Genomic DNA, 26,131 nt, shown 5'->3' with positions numbered 1-26,131 from the left:
TTTTTTAGATGCATAGAATTTACAAAAACCACCAAACCATGACAACAAAAATACTCAACAAAAACATAACTAATAAAAAAAATTCAGGCATTATATCATAACAAAATGCAGCAGATTCAAAATGAGATAAAATATCTTTCATTTATAATTTTGCAGAAGAAATTAGCAATACTTATTTTAAAAATCTCTATAAAAACTAGTTCCTTGTTTTTGCTTTATTCAAAAATAACAAAATCATTGAATATCAATAGAGTATGGCTTTCATAGTCAATCAACATGGTAGCCTAAATAAGAAACATGGCGCTGATGGTACACTGTACCAGCGTCCAAGTGATGAAAATATTACAAATGGTTAAAAATTAAAACAATAAATGTACATGTATCTGAAAAAATCAATCATTGTGGAGCAAAATTCAAGGTTAATGTCCTGTCTTCAATGTGTGTTCTAGATTATCAACTCTTCAGGGAAATCAGTAAACTACTTTATCCATGAGGACTCTGAGAATACATCATTTTTTCAACACTCTGTACAGAAAGTAGCTAATTTCGATAACAGCTGATATCAACAAAAGAAATTGTTTTAGAAACTCTACTTTTGAATAAGGGGGAAAATCAGCTGATTTTCCTTTGCTCTAAATTTACTTTCTCTTACTCTCAAATCAGTTCTTGATTTTCCCAAACGCCAGCGCTAGTGTTTGTTTACAAATTAAACTATTCCTATTCTTGATATTACCTGTTTTTACCATTCAACAATACAAATGTGAACAGAAATATGCATAAGCTAGTTCAGCTTGTAGTATGTGTTTACCGCACAATCAACATAACCTTGACCTTCAACTTATAACTAATAGTTGTTACGGAGGTTTGCTTTCTTGGCAGTGATTTTTCGGCAATTGTTCCAATTATTCCCGTTCTAGCGTCTTTTGTAATAATAAATCTTATAAGCTCGGCTCCGCCTTGGACGTGAAACTTGAGCGTGCAGCGGAAAATGCCACTTTTGGTCTTGGTAATGAAATATAATTTGTTGCATCAATGGAAAGAATTTCAGGCCCTTCTCTATTTAATATAATTTTGAATCCTTCCCCTAATCTTTTTTTGGTATCATTCTTCCCTTACCTTTATTCTGCATCCTTCCCCTACAACCTCTTTTCTGCATCCTTACCCTTCTTTACTTCTTTACTTTCTTTGTTCTGCTTCCTTCCTCTACTATCTCAGTTCTCTCCCAAGTAACCAAAACTTGGTTACTACAACAAAAAACAATCTATGCTCCCCATGAGTATTTGAGGACAGATGAACAAACATTTTAGAATGAATCAGGCTAAAAACTATAAAAGATTCGCAACAAAAAACTGTAAACAGGTTAGTATAGTAGAAGAAATTACCAACAAAACAGTAGAAATACAAGCATGAAAAAAACCAGTCAAAAACACAAATAGATGGACAGTAAGTATAAGTTAGTGAAGGCTAGACTAGACCTATGTGCGGCTCATAAGTTACGTTACCAGCATAGTTCCTGCCAAGCAAGGCTGAAACCAAGTCAGAGCTTGAATCACCAAGCGTATTTCTAGGGACTGAAAGATACAGAAACTGAAAATGGCAACTCTCAAGTTATTTGGTTTAGTTATTACGGTTTTAGAAAGAAAAACAAATTATAATATTTTTATATGTGCAACACATCGAAAAATTATGTTATGTTATGTGCCTTAGAAAAATTGAATGTGAATGTTAATTTGGTGATTAAGTGGAACTTAAAGATGTAGGATATCTTAGTCAAGTACAATAATGTATCATGCTACAAAATGTAAAACAAATGTATAGCATTTGAATGGCTGGTATAAAATAAATAGTGCAAAATAACTTAATACGTTTTCCTTAGACAGTTGTAACCTGTAACCCATTCTAACTGTAAGCAAATACAAGTTTTATCTTTTGTTTTAAACACTTATACAGTACTAAGTGTAAATGCATTTATTAATTGGCTATACTGAACCTAATTTTAAAACTGATTAAGATATAATCAAATTGTTCAAGTTTAGTTTGAAAGAGATAAAAATATTCAACTGTCCTGATAAGTTTTAGTGGCTTAATTGTAAATTATTTGTGTACCTATTCCATTTACAAGAATCCACGATGAATTATATTTTACAGCCAGATTCAAACAACACTAATTGCATAGACATAGTCCAATCTACCATTTATATTGATCTGATACCACACCAATATTTTTGTATTTGTACATTTATATTATCAATGTATTGAATAATAGCTTAACTATTGTAAATTGGGCATTTTTTAAGACAAAGAACTGAAATAAAGCTAACTGAAGGGTTTGCACTGCCAACAATATAATTATTTATGACTATTTGCTTTTTATTACAATATATTTATCTTATGTTGTACTTGTACTGACCTTGTGACATTGTGGAAATGAAGCTCTCATTTCTAGGCAGGGTGTCTTGAGAGCTGAGTTGCTGTAGGAAGCTGGTGGCTGCAGTAGTCTCCGCCTCCGTTGTCACGATGGCTACCTCGTCTGTGATTATCTTGGAGTAGTCCAAGCCCTCTTTGAGCCGCAAGATGCTTACTGACAGATGCAGGTCTAGCGCTTTGCTGGAAAACACAACCAACCAACAATGTGAGGTATTCTCTCAAATCTTAACCAATTTTTATTAATGAATCAAAAGCCATAACCGATTCTACTATTACATCCACTTGCTTTCAATGAAAGTTAATGTCAATACTAAATCAAAAATACCGTTTTTAGGGGTTGAGGAGTAATGTAGAATTAGGTTGTAAAAGCAGGAGAGTAGGCAAATGATTTCCAAGGAACACAGAGAAGTAAATTACAGAGGAAACACGTTTATGAGACAACGATCAAGGAAGAACCCGAACAGCGAGCAATGTGCGGAAATTCCTATTGCACAGGGCTCAGGGACTACCTCCACCATGAGCGTTGTGGTACATCTTGATTCTTGTTTGTTGAGTGTGAGGGGGTAGTGCGAGACTTTTTCCTAAACACCAGCACTGGTGCTAGACACTTAAGTGTACCATTGAATGTATTCTCTGTTCCTTAAACCTAATTCTCTGTGAAACGAATAGTATATTACATTACTAGTCCTGAAAATAATAATTTACCGGACGAGTGTGGTCGTTCCCGTGCGAGACGAAGTCGAGTACGGGATTGCCATACGAGTCCGGTTAACACATTTTGGACGAGTTACGTACGATAGTTTACGCCATACTACTAAATCTGTACAAAACCTTACATATTACCACCAAATAAAGGACTAAAAATCACTAGTCATAACCTTTAAGAGAGGTAATGTTTTTGTTTATAACCACTCATTATCACCCAAATACAGTATAATGAGCTGATTGGTGTCCGGTAAAACTCATTACAGTACAGTAGTACGCAATGAACCCCCATTTGATTAAGCTGGTGGCAAACAGCTGTTTTCTGGACTAAATCCTTGGTCCTTGCATGGGAAGTTTGTCAAAATAGTGCAGTGTGGGGTAAATATATTACTTGTTTGATTAGTACCACTTACTGCATGATGTTGAAGTACATGGCCAGGTCGGCTCTATCACAAGTACGCCAGTCCATCTTGTAACCCATCAGCAGGATGTTTGGCCTCATCTTGCCCAGGCCAGAGGTCTGCATGAGGGAACTAGCACCATCCTCAAAGTTGGAGTCATCTATGTTGTTGTAGAAACCCTTGATCTTGTGTACATCCAGCCAGTTGCGCGCCTTCTGGTTCAAGACATACCTCACCCTGTGTGGCACCGGTGTCTGTCAAAACACAGAGCATAAGGGCTGAGGTTTTAAACAATTCTTGTGGGGATAGCAGACTTACCTGAATAGGAAATACACTATTGAACACAGGATTTTTTTACTGAGAAAGGTTCGGGTTGGGGAGAGTGATGTCTTCAGCTCCAATCGGATTGGACTCTTTTATATTAAGGTAAGCCTGTCTAGCAACAAGTCGGGTCAGAAACCATTCACACAAAATCTTTAACAATATTTTTATTGAGTTGAATTAGTGAATGCAATGCTGACACACAATGGTCCGATGTTAACCAAAGATGAATGAAGGAAGAGAATAGAAATAATTACAAAGAAGGTTCTTTTCTATTTTTTTCCATAGGCATTTTTTTAGTTCTTAGATAAGGTTCTTAAATTTTTTTAAGTGATTTTTTAGACTTATAGCATCGTTGTAGCTCATATGACAAATAGCATATGAGTTCGGCTATCCAGGCTTTGACACTGACTATACCAAAGTCTGACTTACACTAAGGATGTGTCCACAGATGAGTAGAGAGTTCTTGGTCATGAGACTGGCAAAGTCTACTAATGGAGGTCTACAGCTGGGCAGAGCAGACAGTACCAATATCTGTGGCTGGTAATTCTTGTACACTGACTATACCAAAGTTTGACTTACACTGAGGATGTGTCCACAGATGAGTAGAGAGTTCTTGGTCATGAGACTGGCAAAGTCTACTAATGGAGGTCTACAGCTGGGCAGAGCAGACAGTACCAATATCTGTGGCTGGTAATTCTTCACGTGCTCCTGAACTTTGTTGAGTTGCTGTACTGCGCCGAGAGCATTGCGGTAGATCTGGGCCTGAGTGGACGAACCCCAGTTTACATCTGAAATATTACCACTTATAGTATACTTGGTAATCCAGAGGCTTAACATCTTGAAAAAATAAATTAGTAAATAAGTTTAACAGTGCAACTATAAAGTACCCTTTAGTCACACCACTTAATTGCAGATCCAAAGATATCCAGAATACTTACCTCCTCCTTTATGGACAAAAATACACTGCATAAAATAGGGTAAAAGAATAGCAGTGATTTAAAAGGTTAAATATGCTGGAATTATATTAAATGATATATAATTAAACTTAAAAATCCATGACGGTGTTTAGGGCCCCATCCATTCTGTTGCCTAGACCCACCTCTGAACCACACACACTACATAGAATTGTACTCACCAGTTTTTCTGTAAGCAACAATCAGGTAGAGGAACAATTCAAATGCCATAGTCAGCAGAGCAGTCCACCATGATATGAGGAACATGACTGCTACACACAACATGGCACCTGCTAGACTGAGCCACATGTTGTAGTACTGAAACATGTGACAGCCACATTAGTATCACATTGAACATGATCAAAATAATTTGAGCACTCGGGAAAAAGGCGCACGGCAACCTATACTAGCCATTCGACCGCAAAGGCCAACATTTTTGATTTTTTTTTCTTTGTGACTATAGGTTGTCATTTTCAACCAGTTGGGAAAATGGCGGGCGGCTATACCTATACTCACCATTTGACCGCAAAGGGTTGAAAAGACCCCTTTTTTCATGAGGTAAAATCCTGTCCTGTCCAAAAAACCGGCAATGAATAAAAGTTTTGACCTGCAACGTCCTGAATAATATACAGAGTGCGGCAAAAAACCCATCTATTTTCTGCAGCGCACTGTTCAGCAACAGGTGGTCTGAGAATAGTGGGGTTAGACTCGTTGGAAAGCCTACACCTTTCCATTATCTATAGTCATAGAGCAGTGGGCACCTGAGCAACCCGAGTTTGTTATCAAGACATATTTAAAAAGTTATGTATGATTCATTCATTGTAATTCAGCGACAGTTCCATGCATTCTTTCAACTAGGGTGACATTATCGCGGTTTTTTGTATGGATAATGAACCAAATTAAACATAATATTTCAAATTAATCTGTAGGAATGAGAATTAAGATCGAACATCAAAATTCGTGTACCCGAGCGATCAGACATGTTCAGTGCAGCCGCTTGTGTTCACGCAGATCCACGAGGACAGTTTTCGACAACAGTGTCTATTAGGGATGGGCCGATTCCGATTCTCGATACCTCGATACCTTCGATACCAGTGGTATCGAAGAATCGCCGATACTCGATACTTTGCTTCATTGTACTCGATACCGATTCTGAAAAGTGAGGTTAATTAATAATGCTAAACTCAACTGACATTGAAGGTTGTAAAGAGTGGCACATCATAGTTTATTTGAAATACTCTGAAGTCAGCTAATATAAATAATTCCAAGTTCATTATCTCACATTCGTAATAGTTTTATAATCCAAAATAGATTGCCATTGCATTTCAGAACGAGTAGCAATGGGTAGAGCTGTGTTCATTTGACAACAGTGACAAGACAAGACAACTAGGCCTATCAGAACTCTAGTTGCCGCCATGTTGTCAGATCAAAGGCAATGTTGCCAGATGGTACAAGCATTTAATATATACATATAATACACATAAGGTGTATATAGTCAATGGTTTAACTCGCATTTTCTAACTCCAAATTGTGGCATAGCTTATAATTTTTTGTGAAAGTGTGGCATAGCTTATAACTGATTATAAGCTATGGAACAAATTCACGATTATAAGCTATGACATTATAAGATATAGACCCCACGAACTGTTCAGCTAATTCAGGGCTTCATGGTGACTATTGTAGAAAGCCATTTAGCGATGTATTTTTATCGGTTTTTTTATGTTGTTTCTCTATGACTGAAAAGAAACAGCTGTCACGAGTTTGCAAATGGCAAATGAATTGTTTAACCTATGTTTTGGTTTTTTGTTGTTTGTTTTGTTTTCTGTGCGTGCATTGCATAGTGAGTTTGAGTTGTTCAAAATGGATATGATCTCCGACTCCGTTCTAGTGATGTGACGAACTCCATGACTTTTTTATATGATTCTTTAAGTAATTTAAGTGATATTGATGATGACAATATTGAAGATGACTTTGAGTTTATAACTCAAGCAATATGGAACATTCATTGTAGGCCTAGGCCTAGATGTACGAATTATGAACTCTTATGAAAAAAAAACTCTGTGAACATTTTAGGCCTACCGGTACCTAAATTGGTGATTGTGCTCAATTAATTATTATTATCAATTAATTATTATTATCAATTAATTATTAATTTAATAAAATATGTTAAAATTCATGTCTTCTTGAAATAGCCCTATCTAATTTTTCCTTTTTGGCTAACCTAATCTATGTAACCTTAATAAATTCATTGCAGTTATCTTATTGTACCGGTATTTAAAGATTAAATAAAGTTAGGCTTTATCATAAGTTCATAAGTTATATGTGTTATTAAATGAATTTTTAACAGGTATCGGTATCGAGTGCGGAATCGAGAATCGAAACCAAAGTTGTAGAATCGGAATCGGTATCGGAATCGACCAATTCAGGAATCGGCCCATCTCTAGTGTCTATCGAATGTTAAAATAGATCGGTTTTTTTGCCGCCCCCTGTATATGTACAATGCAGTCCATCCTTACTAAATTTGATTATAAAATAAACTAAACGTGTAATTTATGATCATTGGTGTTAGACAACAGACAATAGACAATAGACTAATTGTCTATTCATGTACTAATGATATTTTGTTGAATGTCATTTTTCAGCCAAGAAATTGTGTTTAATAGTTGAAAATAGTAGAAAATAGTTAATAGTTCGCACAGACCCCTTATTTTAATTTTATCAGATTAGGTGGTTGAAGTCAATCCTTTATCAGCAAATTAGATTTCCTAAGTTTTTGACGAGGGATAGACCAGGTAACGTGGGGTTTAAAATATTAAACACCAAAAAATCTTCTGCCAAGTAATTGACCAACCTTGAAAGTGGGCCTCCAGCCGACGGGCTTGACCAGTGAAGCGTGGAATGTACTGAAGTTGATGAGAGCGTAAGCCGCCAGGAAGAAGTTTGATATCAAAGGCGCAATGGCATTCAACTGTCCTGCAACCAGAATAAGTATTTGGATTTTTTAGTTTAAATTTTATTGATATGATGTCAACACATGAGTTTGCGTGAGGCGAAGATAAATTAATGAAGGTGTAGAATGAATAAAACGACACCTTTGTTGAACTAAGACTAGACTACTACAGTAGACTCCCTGTTATCCGGACTCCTCGGGACCGTGGCCAGTCCGGATAACGGGTTTTCCGGTTAAACCGACGTCCCCAAAAACTTGTTAAAACGGACTCTTTACTGTGATATTTGACTTAAATTTAGGAGAGCATTGTATATAGACACGTGATATATGGTCTCAAATCTTTTCCACGAGAACAGTTGTTTCAGTACTGCCCACTTCCTGCCTATCTAGTCCGGTTAAACCAATGTGCTAATAAAAATTGTCCGGTTAAAGAGATGTCAATTCCGCCGAGTGTAGTCCGGTTAAAAGGTGTCCGGATAAGAGGGAGTCTACTGTATTCTTCATTTAGCTGGTTAAAGGTGAATAATCAGACAGAATTGAATATATGTTTGGAATACATGTTAAAATAAACAGTATTTAAAAGTTTCTTGTATTTTTTCGCTAAGAGCCTAAAACACTATTTTTTTAGTTTCAATATTTACATTTGGTTGTTTTTTGTTTTGTGAGTATTGTTTTAGGGATTCAGAATTTCTTAAAAAGCCTGTGTAGCCTGTAGCTCCGTACAGATCCGTACACACTTACATACAAACTGAAAAATACTCCAAACACTATTCATCTTGGTCGTGTAGTACCATTACATTTCCACTTAAATCCATAAAGTAAAAAAAATTACAAAAAAACTCAAGAATGTCTTACATCATAAACCAAAATTAAGATACAGAGTACTGACCAATCAGGATGAAGATGATGGCGATGAAGAATGTGAGCACGTAACCTCGCACAGGCTCGTTGTTGCGACCGTAGCCTTTGCCAAAGAACTCTATGTAGGGATATAGTTTGTCGTTACACAAAGCTTGGAACACCTTGGGTGCAGACACCAGTGAGGCTAGAGCAGAGGACAGAGTGGCGGCGAAACATCCTGCGTAGATCAGTGGACCAAACACTGAAACCAGCTCCATGATCTGTCAACAACAAAACCTACTTATAATCCTACACCAACTTACATGGGCTATAAATCAGCAACTAAAGAAAAATTATAGAATAGTATATTTATTATTTGAAAATATTTGTTTTTTACATAGAACAACTGAGATCTAAATCATAATCTATCTGATCTTATCTAAATTGGACAAACCAGAGTCCTTAGGTTATTTCTTCCAGAGTTCGCATTATTGGATATTCCTTCTACGAAGAGGAAAATAAAATTGCAATTGAGACCACGATGTTTAATATTGGAACAAATTAAATTCCACAAACTCAACTACGAATTCCAGTAATTTGTAGTTTTATATTTGGGTAGCGCAAATAATATAGTTTTCGTTCAATTTTAAGAAAAGTCATGAGCGTTTTGATGGTTTCAAAATGTACCCAGCTGATCATAGTTAGTAATAAAGCTGTCATATCATTTGCTCGTCACTCTTCTTCACCTTAATACACACTCTGGTGGGTCAGCATCATAAAAATTGAATCTATTAAATAGATTTACACTGTTAAATAAAAAATATGCTGTTCAAACGTTAATTTAGGTGATCAGATACATAAGATGCTCTTTTAAAATAATCTTATACTACAACAGATGTTTTAAATATAAAATTAGATTTACCCACCTAATTAAACATGCTCATTTCCTGTATTTTAACACACAATTCAACTGATTTGTATGCCAATATTGATTAATATTAAATAAGGAAAATTAATATCACTACAACTCTAAATCACCGACTTTACTTGAAAGGGGCAAACCCCGACTCCCAAGCACATTTCCGAGCGTTCCACACACCAATCATAATCTCAAGTACTCACAGAGAAGCCATTGTGCAGTCCGTAGTCACACTTGCGGTCGAGACAGTCTGTGAAGGTTCCGTTGAAGAACTCCTCCACGTTACCACTGGCGTCCCTCAGCACAATACACCCCACTATCACAGCCATCCCCATGTAGGACACAGTGGTGATGAGAATGGACAACAATGTGCCCTTGGGTATAGCTGTCTGAGGGTCCTGCAAACCATTCATATACAGAATAATAAATATCGAACAATTCAAAATACAGAGACAAGACAAAAAAATATGACGATGATTGATCAGACAAAGATTTTGACTGATTAATGTTTATTCATCATTGCCTCCAGGATTGATTATTGATTAATATATTTATATTGATTAATGTTTGACTGATCGGACACTTAAGATACTGAATGAATTATACAGTGAATGATATACACTAAGACACTGATTGATTAGACACTAAGATACTGAATAAATTATACAGTGAATGATATACACTAAGACACTGGCTGATCAGACACTAAGATACTGAGTGAATTATACAGTGAATGATATACACTAAGTCACTGATTGATTAGACACTAAGATACTGAATGAATTATACAGTGAATGATATACACTAAGACACTGTCTGATCAGACACTAAGATACTGAGTGAATTATACAGAAAATGATACACACTAAGACACTGACTGATCCAGTAAGCACCTACTCTCAGATCTCCTGATATGTTGGCCCCGGCCAGGAAGCCAGCCGCTGCAGGGAAAAAAACAGCAAACACTGTGTAGAAGTTGTGCTCTGTGCCTTGTGTCATTCTGTAGTCTGGCAGCATGTTGTCTGCTGCCACAGTCGCTGAAACAACCCAACAGGATTGTACATTTATGTTTCAGCAAATCAAACACTAGCCACAGTTCTGTTTAGTTTTAATTCAACTTTTGTGAAATTGGGCTGTTTGAAATAACAGCATTTGCTATTAAAAAAAAAATAAATAAAAGGCAGAACATCAGGATGTCTGGAATCTTGAAAAGAAAGAAAAATATCTTTATTAGTGCAAGCATTACACTGCACCTTTTGCCGGATGTGTCAATTATAAAGATATTCATGTTAAAACAACAGAATAAGAATATTACCTAAAATAAATAATGACATCAATTTTAATTTGTCACAGTCACTTGCTATCGATCGAATAAACTATTTCTATCACTACAGTATCTATACTAAACTCAAACTAGTTTATTATACCTACCGTTCCATCCGACAAAGCCTTGAGCTTGAACTCTATCACTCGTTGGTCCGATAACGGCACCAATCAAGAAATCACAAATTGCCACCAACAAGATGACGAGCAGGCCCATTTGTGTCTGAAAAAATTGATCTCTTGTAGTACCAACTACTGTAGTCTCAGATTATAGATATAAAAAACCTCAATAACATTATGGATTAGTCTGTACTGAGAAAAATTTGTTTTACAATAGTTTTAGGAGTTTGACAAATATTTTGTACACTAGAGTTCAGCTAATCCAAACGACCGGTTAATCTAAACCCCGTCGTTAGAGAAAAAGGTTAATGTAATTAATTATTAATAAAGGTATGTCATCTGAATCAAGGTTTCCAGTCGAACAAGAAACTGAGAAAAAACAGGTATTGTATAAGAATTTAGTATGGAATCAGGAAAGTTGGAGTAATCATAAAAACTCCATAGCCTATGGTCTAGCCATTCATTAATAGCAGTCTGTTGGTGCTCTTCTAATGTAATTGTGTATTAAGAATAACGCAATTGCAGTAGACAAACAAGGCGCGCGAAAGATGATTACAGCGATGTGGAAATTATGACAATGTTATTGCAATTGATTGGATTATCAGGACTCTTACGTAGGCCTACAATGAAAAAGAAATGTAAATTTTACAGACATTGCAGCAGGATGACCTACCTTTGCCTCCCACTCCATACCGACGCAGACGACGCCCAGCAGCACAGTGATTGTGATGCACCCGATGATCCTGGTGTCTGCCAGTCCGCCGTCGATGATCTTGATGTCGTATCTGCTGAACAGGTCCAGCAACGACTCCGTGAACCCAACACAGTTCATAGCGGCAGAGATGGCATTGGCTAGCGACAGTATCAGACCTATACTGCCACCGAACTCTGGACCCAGCGACCGCGATATCATGAAGTATGTACCTCCTGTCAACATAATAGGTTAAGGCTCATTAAAATGGTAAAAATAGCCAGACACTTTTTAAAAGGCTGTTTCCCAACTGTTGTTGTGTTTAGCCTTTTGATTGTTGTAAACATTTCAGCTTGAGTTTGTTTGCTGCCTACATCACGACTTAAATTTGTAAATGTGTAGAATTGAGAGTGTTAAGACCTAAGATCACAAATTAATTGGTTTTGTTTCTGTGATATTTTATTTTAGAAAAATACTATTTCACATCTGGTTTTCCCTTGAACGTTCCATCATTTAACTTCAATGCTGATGTATATAGCCCATTATGTATAGTCAAGTACATTGACTAGCTGTAGTTAGTTTATAAGAAAAAGATGTACAGTAAGCCTATGACCATTCATAGTATCACTATATCACTACTGTGGGATGGAGACACAACTGAGTAGCCTAGGATGCCTTGTGTAGATTTGTTACTTACTAACATTATGTGAAACAACAGTAGCTTTAAGTTGAACTGTCAGTTAAGCATGAGTCAAAGATGGTTTTGAAACAAAATAAGATTTTGACATTTTTTCTTATGAAAGTCAATGCATATTTTAAAGTTTCTTGCACATTTAAATGTTTATCAAGCTTACAAAAATTACCAAACAGGTAAGTCAGACAGTCATGAGACATATTTACAGTTCTCCAGCTTATCACTGATAAGATAAATGTGCAAGATTGTAGCTAAGTCAACTCAACAACTGCCTAACCCATTTCTTGTTTTTATCACCTCTAAATATATTTCTCCACTTTGAGCTACTCAAGATTAGAAATTCAAATTATGCACTTTTTGAGGGAAAAATGAGAATATTTACAGTAATACATGGGTGCAAGCTTGTCTATTAGCAGAGCACTGGGCTTCGGTTCCCAAGGTCCCAGCTTGAAATCCTGCCAATCACCTTTAACTTTCTGCTAAATGATGTGACACTCTAAGACTAGCTTGAAGTAATGTGTTTAACTGTTCCAAGTCAAAGCAGCGATCCTAGGATATGAAGGAAATACAAAAAAAAGAAATAATCTATAGTACATCTTTATTCACGTAAGCTACTATATATCTGTATCTACATTTTGTACCTGGTTCAGTGAAGAAAGTTTTAAGCAATAGGGGATTTTTGTAAGTTTAAATGTTGGAGCATTTATATTTTTTCCCTTACAGTAGACTCCCTCTTATTCGGACACCTTTTAACCGAACATCGGATTAACCGGACTACACTCGGCGGAAATGACATCTCTTTAACCGGACTAGATAGGCAGGAAGTGGGCAGTACTGAAATGACTGTTCTCGTGGGAAAGATTTGAGACCAATGATCACGTGTCACGTGTGCTCTCCTCAATTTAAATCAAATATCACAGTAAACAGTCCGTTTTAATGAGTTTTTGGGGACGTCGGTTTAACCGGAAAACCGGTTATCCGGACTGGCCTCGGTCCCGAGGAGTCCGGATAAGAGGGAGTCTACTAACTGTATTTCTTTTGTTTATCACATGCTGGACTTTTTGTTTTTAGTGTTTTTTTTAGAATGAAAAATTGTAAGTGTGTTTTATATTACATAAATATAGTTAATTTGTGAAAATAAAAAATAAATTGAACTGTGACTTGAACAACATATTTTGATTATTGGTTATACATACACAAAACCACAACTCAATATGAACCAGGCAATAAATAAGGGAGGATCTTACAGCCAGGAGAGTTTCATTATTATGATCGTAACTCAACAACCCTTTCAGACACTTATCTCTCTCCACCTGAGAGAGATTCAACGTCCTTCAGCAAATCTGTTTTCATGTTCTCAAGTATACTTCAGACAACATCTTTGTAAATCAATGGAAAAGTTATGGATTCTTATTTCTCCTTCTTTGCATATATATATATATGTATATTGCATTGCAAAAAACAAAGTGTAACCTATAAGAGATGAAATTACATATTGAATCAGTAATCCAGTAACCTAACGCATGTTACCTTGCATGAAATGGGGTAGTAGGTTTCTTTTTTTTATGTTGTTTGTAATAGTACCGAGATGCTAAATCCAAATTTTCGACCTCGGCGACCTACCGGATCACCTCCAAAAAGCTTAAAAATCGATGGAATTTCGCACTATTTTTACGTTTGTCCAATTTTGACCCTGAAGCATCACTTTTTCATAAAGAACAAGCATAATCATTTTTAAAGTATATTAAATTACCTATCATATAAGACCAAAGTGGTTATTACAGGCCTAATAGTTTTCAAGATATGACTCCGCAAACAACGGCTAAAATTACCAAATTTTGAATTTTTTTAAAGTTTGGCCAACGTTAACCCTAAAGCATAACTTTATCGTTATTTTTCATTAAAACAACCATAATTACTTTGAAACTGCATTAAATTACTCACAATTTAAGACCAAAATGGTGATTATAGGCCTAACACATTGAGAGATGCAACATTGAAAAAAGGTTTCAACTTTACTGTCGTTCTGCCATGCAATATATTACTTCTTCTACTATTACTTCTAAGCCAGGATTTACTGGCACTCCTAGAACCTCCTGTCCTGTCTGTGCTGTATGAATTGAGAAGTAGTGGGGGGAAGAACCAACTTGTTCAAACTACAGCATACAGCACAGACACTAGAAGGACATGGATATAGGTATCCTTACATGAGCCTGATAACAGATAAGGAACTCTTACACTGTATCTGCCTGCCTGCATGCTTATGAATTTTCACAATTTCTTGATAAGGAATAAGATTAAACAACCTTTAGGTATGCTATACCTTTAAGAATTAAATCAAGAGGACAAATTTTAACAAATTTTGAGAATTTAATTAAAATAAGACTAATAATATGATTTTTTGGGTGAGAAAAGTTGTCTCAATTTGAAATTTCAAAGTCCTATAACTTTTGAACGCCTCAACACATCAGTATGGGATTAACTGCAGGATGTATATAATTCAAATATCTACAATATCTGACCAAAAAAAACTATATGGCATTATGAGTCATATCATGGTTGTTTGTAGGTAATAGTGACCACAGGTGTCCATAGTCCCCTTGGCACTGTGGGTGGTATTTAGCTCTTTCTTGTGTTAAAACTTAATTCCTGCGTAAACTATAGGTTTTTATTGGTATTTTTTGGTTTCTTACCTTGCTCCAACTAGTACTCTTTTGATATATGAGGTATCAAATGAATAGTGATTAATTTGAAAAATATTAACAAATAATGTATGCACAACAAAACTCGCATAAATTCTTGTAAATCTGACTTTGTTTTTGATTTATGAAGCAAACTATTGACTTTTTATAGTCTCAATTGGTTTTATACCATTAAGTGTATAGTCATCTAGTGCAATAAAGCATTTTCAAGAGTTAAAAATATATAAACTGTAAGAAAATAAACAAATAAAGTAAAATGTTAGCAAAAATAATTTGAGTATTTTGTTTACGTAATGTTTTTGACTCATTAAATATGATTTTTTTGTTTAAGTTAGAATTGTATTCCATTTATATACTCTTTGTGTAATTTAAAATACCATAATCCTATTCAAAATTATTAAATTTAAGCTTTTTGCCATTTTAAAGTTGAAATCAGAAAATCTGTTACGCAAAACCAATGTTTACGTATTGTTTTTCACCTATTAAATGAGCTTTATTTGTATATCTTATAGTTGTATTCATTTTATAACTCTTTATGCAATTAAAAAACCATAATTGTATTCAAAATTATAATATTTAAGCCAATTTTAAGCATTTCAAAGTTTAAGACAGAAAATTTGTTAGGTCAAATTAGTTAATTTACGTAATGTTTTTGACCCCTTAAATGAGGTTTATTTGGGAAAAATACAGTTGTAAATCCTTTTATGCACTCTTTATGCTATCACAAAAGCCATATCTGTATTAAAAATCATAGTATTTAAGCCATTAGGTATTTCTATATTGTAAACAGTTTAATTTAAAATCAAAATTACTTAAAAATAAATAAATACCGTTCGTCACAGGCCTGTGTTCTATCCCCGAGAACCATTTATTGTAACAATGTACGTGTGTGTTTATGAAGATAGATACAATAAATAAAATAAATTAAAAATAAATATTTATAACACAATCTGTACTCGAAATGAAATAAATTTGTTTATTTCTTATTATGGTTCCTTTATAAAACTTGACCAAATTGAATAGCTTGAAAGTTGAATCTTAAAATACAAACATTTATTTTATGAACCTTGAAGAGGCATATCTCTCAATTTGTTAGGCCTATAATCACCATTTTGGTCTTAAATTGTGAGTAATTTAATGCAGTTTCAAAGTAATTATGGTTGTTTTAATGAAAAATAACGATAAAGTTATGCTTTAGGGTTAACGTTGGCCAAACTTTAAAAAAATTCAAAATTTGGTAATTTTAGCCGTTGTTTGCGGAGTCATATCTTGAAAACTATTAGGCCTGTAATAACCACTTTGGTCTTATATGATAGGTAATTTAATATACTTTAAAAATGATTATGCTTGTTCTTTATGAAAAAGTGATGCTTCAGGGTCAAAATTGGACAAACGTAAAAATAGTGCGAAATTCCATCGATTTTTAAGCTTTTTGGAGGTGATCCGGAAGGTCGCCGAGGTCGAAAATTTGGATTTAGCATCTCGGTACTATTACAAACAACATAAAAAAAAGAAACCTACTACCCCATTTCATGCAAGGTAGACCCTGATTTTTATAACAAGGTTACTGGGTTACAGTTAATGGAAATCAGTATAACCTTTGAGTAATTTTTTCCTAGAATTTTGAGAATTTAAAGATTTTAATTCTAGAATAAAAAAATTATAGAAATTCAAATACTTTATAAACCGTTTATGTTAGTTTTGTATTGGGTGACTTTTATGTGTTTTAGTTTACAACAGCTACTACCGCATAAAGAATATTAAATTGAACGTTATCAAATAGCTAGACTAAAATGTACTTTGCAAATTGACATAAAAACCTGGGAGTTAAACTGATTACTATTCAATTTTAATCATTTTTGTGCAGTAGAATAGTACATCAAAGTGTTCTAAGCAAAGTAATACTAATTTAATACCCAATAAGTATGATTAAGTATTCAAAAAATTTTTTTTTTTCTTGTTTATGGAATCAAAAAGTGCAGGCAATGTAAAAAAGAAAAAAACATCAAAAACCTTATTTTAATGCATCTCAACACTTACTACTTAAATAAGATAATCATAATATGACAGATAATTTGAATGAAATGTCTCAAGTAATACTTCTCAATAATTTTTACAGTCAGCAAGTGTGAATTTAGTCAAATAATAGTCTTCAAGCAATGCCCGACACATTACCTGATGAAAATACTGACCCGACATCTTAGATGGGTTGCAGCAATTTTTGGAGCATTCTAGAATTTTACAAGATAAAAAATTGTTTGTAGAAAATGGGTTGCTGTTGCTACAACGCACCTGAAGCGACAGCCAGTATTTTTAGCAGTTGAACGATGCCTTTTTCTCCTTACAATCAAGATTTAAAGGGTATATTTTACACAAAAAAGCCTACCGTCTAGTTTATAAGTGAACATAATTGAACAGTGATATTATTTATAAACTCTGTCTATGTTAGATCTTACCTCCCTTTACGAGTCCGTTAGTGCTGATGGCCGACATGCTCAGAGCCGTAATAAATGTCACCACAGATGTAGCAAAGATCAGCAGCACTCCCTGTACTGAAACACACAGGTATGTAGCAATCATCAACACTCAACACCGATAGCATAACTATAGCATGAGCTACAACTGAATTTGGTATCACTGTTTGAGATTGGAACTACCTTGAGGAGGTAGAGCGTATCTATGTCTTCGCAAACTATTTTTCAGGAACTATTATTTCCTTCAGTAAAATAAATGATATATTTTTTTGTAAGTGATATTTTACTAGGCCTGGATGAAGAACTAAGACACATGAATCCTACAAGCATTTGTGCAATATGTGCTTATGGATAATATCCTGAGCTTTTTTAGAGAGTTCAGAGCCCAATGAGACTGCTCTTGGGCATAGTCCCCTTCATTCTAACTTCATACTGCAATTAATCAAGAAGGGCTATGCATTTTTTTTTAATTCCATACAACAACTGAATGTATTTCAGTTGGTTCTATAGTAAATACTTTTAATGATGCCATGACGTCATTGAAACATTTTAAATGTTGATGAGCCTACTGGGGTTGTTCTAATACATTTGACAGGCACTACATTTGTTACAGCTATTAGTGAAGGTAAGGCAGTCTAAGGCAGTCTAAGGTGATGACTATGAGTTACCTATGCTACTGGTTAGGGTAAGGTCCTGGGCATGATACGAGCATTGAGCGTCGAGCGAATGTTGCCGTGCAAATTTGAAGAGGGGTGTCACGATAGATCTGAAGGGTGGGGGACAGTGAGCAGCGTCGCTTAGCGTTGAAGGTACCGCCAAACCCTGCCCAATTACTTTTTGTACAACAATCGACACTCAGATGAGTCATGCTTATTCCCTCGAATGCCGCTCAACGCTCGTTTCATGCCCGGGGCCTAAGACTGTTTAAGGTCATGATGAGTTACCTATGATGGTGAGACTATTTAAGCTTATGACTGTGAGTTACCTATTCTACTGGTGAGGGTAAGATTGTTTAAAGTTATGGCTATGAGTTGCTTATGCTACTGGTGAGGTTGAGACTATTTAAGGTGATGACTATGAGTTAACTTACCTATTCTACTGGTGAGGGTAAGACTGTTTAAAGTTATGGCTATGAGTTGCCTATGCTACTGGTGAGGGTGAGACTATTTAAAGTTATGGCTATGAGTTGCCTATGCTACTGGTGAGGGTGAGACTGTTTAAGGTGATCACTATGAGTTACCTATTCTACTGGTGAGGGTAAGACTGTTTAAAGTTATGGCTATGAGTTGCCTATGCTACTGGTGAGGGTGAGACTATTTAAGGTGATGACTATGAGTTACCTATGCCGGCCTGTGCCACTACCCAGGACAGTCTGAGGAACAGCATGACACCCCAGATGTTGAGCAGGTTGCGCACCAACACACCCTTGATCCATCCGAACTTGACTGCTCCCTCCGCCTCTGTAGCCAGCGTGGACACGCCATTCATACGCACCACTGTAGCGTTCTGCAACAACACAGTACACATCACCATAACTGGATGGCTAAACTATATAGTTCTAGGTTAAAATAAAAAGATTGAAGATTGATTGATTGAAATATGAGATGGGAGATGGGATAAGTGATTTGAACGCTTTCAGTAGGCAAAATAGCCTATTCCCATAAGAAATATGGGAAATTCGCTAAAAAAAACTGTAAATTGTCACTATAGTCTAATTTAAATATTTCCTGTTTTTTCTGCTTTGTTATTTAGTTTCTAGTTCCTGTACCGTCCTGTTGTCATCACGTATCACAATTTATCTGTTTTGCTTGTTAGCTATTTTTCTTGTTAATATTGTACCACTTTCTATTCTCATATCTTCACAATCGTCTGTCACTACATTGTTATTGTTTTTCCTCTTAATTTATTGCTGTTAATTTACTGTTAGTTAAATTATTATTTACCAAGTTTTTTGTTAACTCTTGATATGTCTAGCTTTGTTGTCATTTTATCAATTATCTCTGGTTAACGTTATACTATGTTCTACTTCATTGTATAATTGTATGATACTTTTTGTAATTTCATGTAGGTATTGGCAATTTACTGTAGGAAATAAATAAATAAATATAGTTATAAATTTTTTGAGGTGGTAATTGTATTTGTTGTATGGTTGGACTCTTCATTTTAGTAGGCACACAACACGTGATGGTATAACGTTGCAAGTAGAACACAAATACAAAAATTGGAAAAGTCCAAGTTAAAATAAACATTTTGCTGAAAAGTGCAAACTATATTTAGATACCTAACCTATGTGACTTTAAATAAAGTTTTTCACAAACAATTGGCCAAGTAAAACATGATTGACTTTAAATTTTGTTTTCTTAATGACTCGTCATGAAAAGATATTTTAGTTTAAATACAAACTTATTCCTGATTATGAGTTTGTTTGAAAACTTTAGAGAGTTAGTACAGAATTCTTATTCTATTTTGTGACCGTTAAAAAATGTCATATTGTTGTTGCAATTGGTAATTTTACGTCTTTTTTTGGTCGAGGATCTACTGATTTTCTTGAACTTACAATAGATGGCCAAGTTAAACAGGACAATGTAAGTAATCCTAACTCTCTGAAAGATTCCTAACACAAAAACATTGATTGCAAGAACCCACTAAATTAAATTTAGAACAAACTAATACTAACTAGTTTTAAACATCATAAAACACAATATTATATTGATTCAAACTGATCAAACTATGTTCATAACAAGATTATACTTGTGGCCAATATAATTATAATCATACAATTTGAACAAAGTACATAATTTAGCCTTCGTTACAGATTGATAAACATGTACCGGTAATTAATGCTGATGAGATTTAACAAAATTCTGAAATTCCTTTCAAATGCAAATTTGGCAATTTGGCGAGAATTAGGGTGATTGAAATCCCACTCACTCGGTTATAAATCTTGGAAACCTTTTAAACCTGTCTGTTCTCACTTTTGGATGGTAACATGATAAAAAAAAAAATTTAGGCTGTTCAAAAGGAGTAGCATAGTGCAAATTTTGAATGGTGATTCCACCAATCAAATCTAGAATTAGAAAAGAAGTTAAATAAGGAGTTATTTTTTTTTTAAGTAAACAAAACCATTATAAACCGGGGACAAAAGTATAAAGGAATTCAACTGACTGATTCAAATCTACATATTCCATGATTAATAATTAACAAATAGAAAATAGTAATAACTAAAATACTAACTGGCCCCAAGCCATACATTGTTGGCATGTTGCCCCATATGTATGTTGGACCACTGGATCGCTTAAGTGTAAAATTACCTTTATAACTTATGAGGTGTAAACAGTAAGAGGACTAAATACTAATGAAAGCGTTGTTTATTTTAAACATGCAGTTAATTGATTTAGTATCTTTTGATGTCATCTGATATTTATTTCAAATAAAAATATCTATTGGTAGATAGTCTCTTTAATTGGATGTTGTTTTGTTTTCTCATGTTAAGAATTAGAACCATAGAACTAAGTCTCTAATTTTCAACCATAAGAGAAAATTAATGATTTATCTATATTTAAAAGATAGTTGCAAGGATTATTTCAGTTATTCGCTAATATAGCTGAAATCACTTATTTATGGATATTTACAAGAGAAAACAACAAAAGAATTTCCCTCCACTGTCAGTATGTTTTGTGAATTTATTCTAGTCCATAGTATGTTTATGAAGCTATGATTTGCATTTACATATTAGATTTTGTTAATTTCTTATGAAACCCTATCAAACTGATATTTGAATTCCCACCAGAGTTGAAACAATTTAGACTGTTTCCGCTAGCGCTTTGTAAGTATGCCAGTAATTAGAAGTTTTTTGTTTTGTTTTTTAATAAGTATCAAAGTTTCTTTTTCTTCCTTATTAGGCTGCAATATAAAACGACTCTTGTATACTTATAAGGTATTCAGTTATACTTCTATTGCAATTCATTATTTGTAAAAACTGTAAAAATAATTATTTTATACGGAATAAAAGAAATTTTGATTTTTGATTTTTTTCTGGTTAGTGATTTAATTACTTTTGTGCCCAGTAGGCCAATGTTATGGGGATACAACTGCAATAAATTAAAGTAATTTAGTATCCAACAAATGTAAACGATTGAAAGTATTGTATTGAGGTTTTAACCTGACCATGATTAACTTGATCTTTTGATGGTTTTGATTTATAAAAGGGTTATTTCAAATTCTTGCTATGTTTATAATATTTTTCTCATAGGCCTGCTATACAACTACTGTACCTTATTCTTTAAATTTGAATATCTAGCTCAGCTTTCATTCAATCGCTTAAATCTTTGTTCCACGTTGTATTTTGGAATAGGTAGCTATTATTTGTGGTGGAAAATTAGTAATTAAGTTAATGCATCTCAAAATTTAAAAAAGGAACGAACTTTTACCATTGACTTTATATCTCTACACATAGTGCTCAAAGTAGTCAATGCTTTTACCATTGACTATGAATCCTTAATTAATGCTTTTACGTTCCATCACCCGCAGCCCGCATTGCATGGCGTAGCTCGATTGCGTTAGCCACATTGAAGGCGCAGTCAGTCAAATTACAGTAGCTGAACATCAACAACAATCACTCTACAGTATGTTCAACCATCGACATATAAACCCTGGTAATGTTGAACTAGTGGCGTCAATTACTTGAAGCTGCAACTAGTTGAAGCTTTAAACATTTGCTTTTTTACAAATACCGGCGTTGTGACTATTATTTTTATTTTAGAGATAAACATCTACAGTAGTATAACTGACCTTAGACCAAACTATGGTTTCAAGTCAATGGTAGTAATGTAAACCATAGGGTTCGTAGCCTTATAAGTTAACTGTTTATAATGGAAAACTCTCCGACTACATCTTATTGACAATCACACATTTAGTCAAGTATAGTAGTTGTAGGGCAACCACAACGTATATCCGCATCTTTTTACACACATAACATAAAGTGTCTCTACTTACTGTTAAAAGAGTAAATGATGTTTTACGCCTAAATTAAACACCTTGAGCAAGCAAATTATCTGATCCGCTTAAAACAAACTGATAAACTGGCTGCTAGAGACTATCATACAAACAAAGTTTACCCGAACACGAATGGTGGGAAAAATCTGTGCCTGTGTTTGTTAAAAGTACTTAAATAAGATGTTGATTGTTGGTGGCCTGCACTGTTCTCCATGAAAATGTAAGTAAATAATGCAGTAAGGTGCATTTACTTTCTTAATCACAACACTAACACAAACTCCATCTCTTGGATCACTTGACGGGTACATTCCGCGACGACCGCCAACTCAGTATAAATAAACATAGACGTCACCACGTCACCGCGTCCACTCTCCCACTTACCTACAGTGTAAACATAATGTAAAGAAAGTAAATACAATATGAGATTTTTAGTTAATTTTCCTACCCGAATAACTTGTACTACAGAATCCGCATTAGATAATGTTTTGACTAATTTTGATGAGCTTTCAATTAGAGTCGAGGGAATTGACACACAATTATCGGACCATGATGGGCTAATGGTATCTGTAGATCCTTCTGTTGGAGAATACTTAAATAAAGCCAAAATTAAGCACAAAAATAAATATGTGACAAGAGAAACTAGAGTGTTTAATGAAAGCAATTTGTCATTGTTTGGTACGATATTAGAAAGACAGAATTGGTTTAGTGTATATAATGCTAGTGTTGATGTAAAATTTGATACTTTTCATGACATTTTTATGTACTATTTCAATTTAGTTTTTCCTAAAGTTAAAAAACGGTCCAGGAATTGTAATGATAGTTGGATAACACCTGATTTAAAACAAGATAGACAGAAAATTGTAGAGTTAAGTATAGAAGCCAGAGTTGTTAAGGATCTACAAATGTTTAACAGAATTAAAACTTTAAGGAAAAATTACAAACAGAATTTAATTAATAAAAAAAAAGATTTTTATAAAAATAAAATAGAAGAATCTAAAAACGTTAGTAAAACAACCTGGCAGATCCTCAACTCTGAGATTGGTAATAAGAAAAAACAGTGTAGCAACATTGAAATTGTATATAACGACCATACATTAGAAGATCCGCAGGAAATTTGTAGACATTTTAATGATTTTTTCTCCAGTTATGTTGAACGTTCGATAATTCCACAGTTAGATCCAAATAGTCAAAATAACAATGATGCTCTGCCTTGTTTCAATAATTTCACAAATCAAAATTTTAAATTTAGACCAGTTACAGAAATTGAAATTAAAAAAATTTTAAGTTCTTTTCCAAATAAACTTTCAACTGGATATGATGAGGTTCCAATGATAGTGATAAAGAAAGCAAGTAATCAACTAATAAAACCAATAGTCCACTTAATCAATTCCTCTTTTATTAGTGGGATCTTTCCGTCAAAACTCAAAATTGCAAAGGTAATCCCGATCCTCAAAAAAGGAGATGCACAAAATCTAGCCAACTATAGGCCATTATCATTATTACCAACCTTTTCTAAAATTTTTGAAAGAGCAGCCTACAATCAGTTAGTACATTTTCTAGAAACCAATTGTTTGCATGATAAGGAACAACATGGATTTAGACCAAATAGATCAGTTATTACTGCTGGCATAGATTTCATTAATTCGGTAATTGACTCTGTGGATAAAGGAGAGAAAACAATAGGTATTTTCTTGGACCTGAGCAGAGCTTTTGATAGTGTCTCACACAAAATTCTTTTAAACAAAATCAAAGGCCTGGGAATCAATGGCAATACTTTAAATTGGATTAGCTCATACTTGGTTAATAGAAAACAATTTGTTGAAATAAAAAGTACCATTAATAATCAAACAGTCACCAGTCATTCTTCGCAAGCACAGATGCAGCATGGGGTCCCGCAAGGTTCTATCCTTGGACCTCTGTTGTTTTTGTGCTATCTAAAAGATATTCCACATTCTTTTCAAAATGGCTCAACAAAAACACTTTGTCTATATGCAGATGATGCAAGTTTCAAAATTAGTAGCAATACAATAAATAATTTGGAACATAGTTCTTCTTCAGCTTTATTGGGTATCCATAACTTTTTAAATAATCACAGACTATTATTAAATACAAGTAAAACCAATTTTATCATGTTCAATGCAGGAAGAAGTAAAAATTCAGTAAATCCAGTAATAAAAATAAACAACCACTCTTTGGAAAAAGTTGTTTCTACCAAATTTTTAGGCTTAACATTGGATGAAAATTTATCATGGAATCTCCACATAGATCATGTAGTTAACAAAGTCACCTCTGGATTGTATGCTTTATATAGGATGTCTAAATTTTGCTCAGTAAATACATTAAAAACAATTTATTTTTCTCTTATTGAATCAGCAATCAGTTATGGCATTGAAATCTATGGAGGTACATCAAAACAAAATTTGGATAGAATTCTTATTCTTCAAAAAAGGGCGATAAGAATCATAATGAATTTGAATTTTGGTGATTCGGTTCGTCAGCATTTTACAGATTTGGGCATAATGACTGTTTACAGTTTATATGTTTTTCACACAGCACTTCATGCTAAAAAACTAAGTATAAACAATCTGGTTCCCAGGTTAGGTGACAGCCATTCCTATTTTACAAGAAATAGAAATCAAATTGCCATTGATTTCCACAGGCTAGAGTTTTATAATAAAAAACCATTAAATGCGGGTGCTAAGTTTTTACTACGGCTACCTGTGGAATTGAGAAACGTTAAATATGTAAACATGTTTAAGAAAAAATTAAAACTGCATTTGACAAATAAAACATTATATAAATTTGATGAACTCTGACAACCATACTTTTTGTTGTTTATGATGATCAACTGTTGTTTTAAATATGTACCTTATGGCTTATGGAGGAAATGTAAAGAAATTAGTTTGTTAGCTGTAATTTAGTATAATGACGCCATTCGATGTATACCACTGTATATAATATGAATAAAGACATTTTCAATTCAATTCAATTCAATTCAATTCAAATCACGTTTGACTTTCTCATCATAAATTGTATACGAATTAAAAATACATAGCCTCGATTAAATCAAGTGTCAAAACCAATGATACCTGATGCACACACTGATAACTCTCACACGACAATTTAAAAAAAGTTTTTAGTGATAATGGTTGGGTCAATTGTGAACCGATGAATTGATCAAATATAAAATAAAGTTTACAATCTAGGATTTTAATCTGTAAACATATCATGAAAATATATATTTTAGAACGAATATAACTCGTCAATAAGATGTCAATAGTACAAAATGCAACAATTTGCTAACGATTGTATTTGCAAACGACAGATCTGTTAATTAGCATAACCTTGTGACAAATTGGAGTTGGCCTAAAAACGAAGAAGAAAACCCCAGGGTTTGGACAGTTCCCTTTTAGTGTTATAAAATCCCACTACACAAAGTCGGTAGACATTAAATACTGAGAATATGGAAATCGGAAAGGCCGACGACCGACACACTAAGAACCGACAAGTTTTTGCACATCCGCGCGAAGCGGCATTTCATTGAACCTTTCGCAGAAGCGAAAACAGACCCGTTACCTGGTCCCAACCTTGAACAAAGCATCCATTCAACAAA

General features: G+C 34.2%; 1 protein-coding gene across 5 annotated transcripts in view; it reads right to left on the bottom strand.

Moving 5' to 3' along the window:
* Window positions 1-26,131, bottom strand: part of LOC129002180 (solute carrier family 12 member 1-like) — an 83,819-nt gene that overhangs the window by 9,341 nt on the left and 48,347 nt on the right. For 2 of the 5 annotated variants that reach the window (XM_054429791.1, XM_054429792.1), the window contains 13 exons: window positions 18,864-19,029; window positions 17,506-17,601; window positions 11,636-11,889; window positions 10,951-11,065; window positions 10,417-10,556; window positions 9,723-9,917; window positions 8,650-8,881; window positions 7,662-7,783; window positions 4,993-5,128; window positions 4,437-4,645; window positions 3,546-3,787; window positions 2,411-2,607; window positions 1,503-1,571 (listed from right to left, as the gene is read on the bottom strand). In XM_054429791.1, coding sequence (XP_054285766.1) covers window positions 1,503-1,571; window positions 2,411-2,607; window positions 3,546-3,787; window positions 4,437-4,645; window positions 4,993-5,128; window positions 7,662-7,783; window positions 8,650-8,881; window positions 9,723-9,917; window positions 10,417-10,556; window positions 10,951-11,065; window positions 11,636-11,889; window positions 17,506-17,601; window positions 18,864-19,029 — 2,173 coding nt within the window. Of the gene's footprint in view, window positions 1-1,502; window positions 1,572-2,410; window positions 2,608-3,545; window positions 3,788-4,436; window positions 4,646-4,992; window positions 5,129-7,661; window positions 7,784-8,649; window positions 8,882-9,722; window positions 9,918-10,416; window positions 10,557-10,950; window positions 11,066-11,635; window positions 11,890-17,505; window positions 17,602-18,863; window positions 19,030-26,131 lie in introns of those variants that run through there. The other 3 variants (XM_054429793.1, XM_054429795.1, XM_054429794.1) reach the window with 3 other exon arrangements.

This window comes from Macrosteles quadrilineatus, unplaced genomic scaffold (assembly GCF_028750875.1).
Source record: "Macrosteles quadrilineatus isolate MER2022 unplaced genomic scaffold, UCM_ALF_1.0 Scaffold_9__3_contigs__length_116548681, whole genome shotgun sequence".
Taxonomy (NCBI): Eukaryota; Metazoa; Arthropoda; class Insecta; order Hemiptera; family Cicadellidae; genus Macrosteles; species Macrosteles quadrilineatus.
This window is presented reverse-complemented; position numbering and strand designations above follow the sequence as displayed.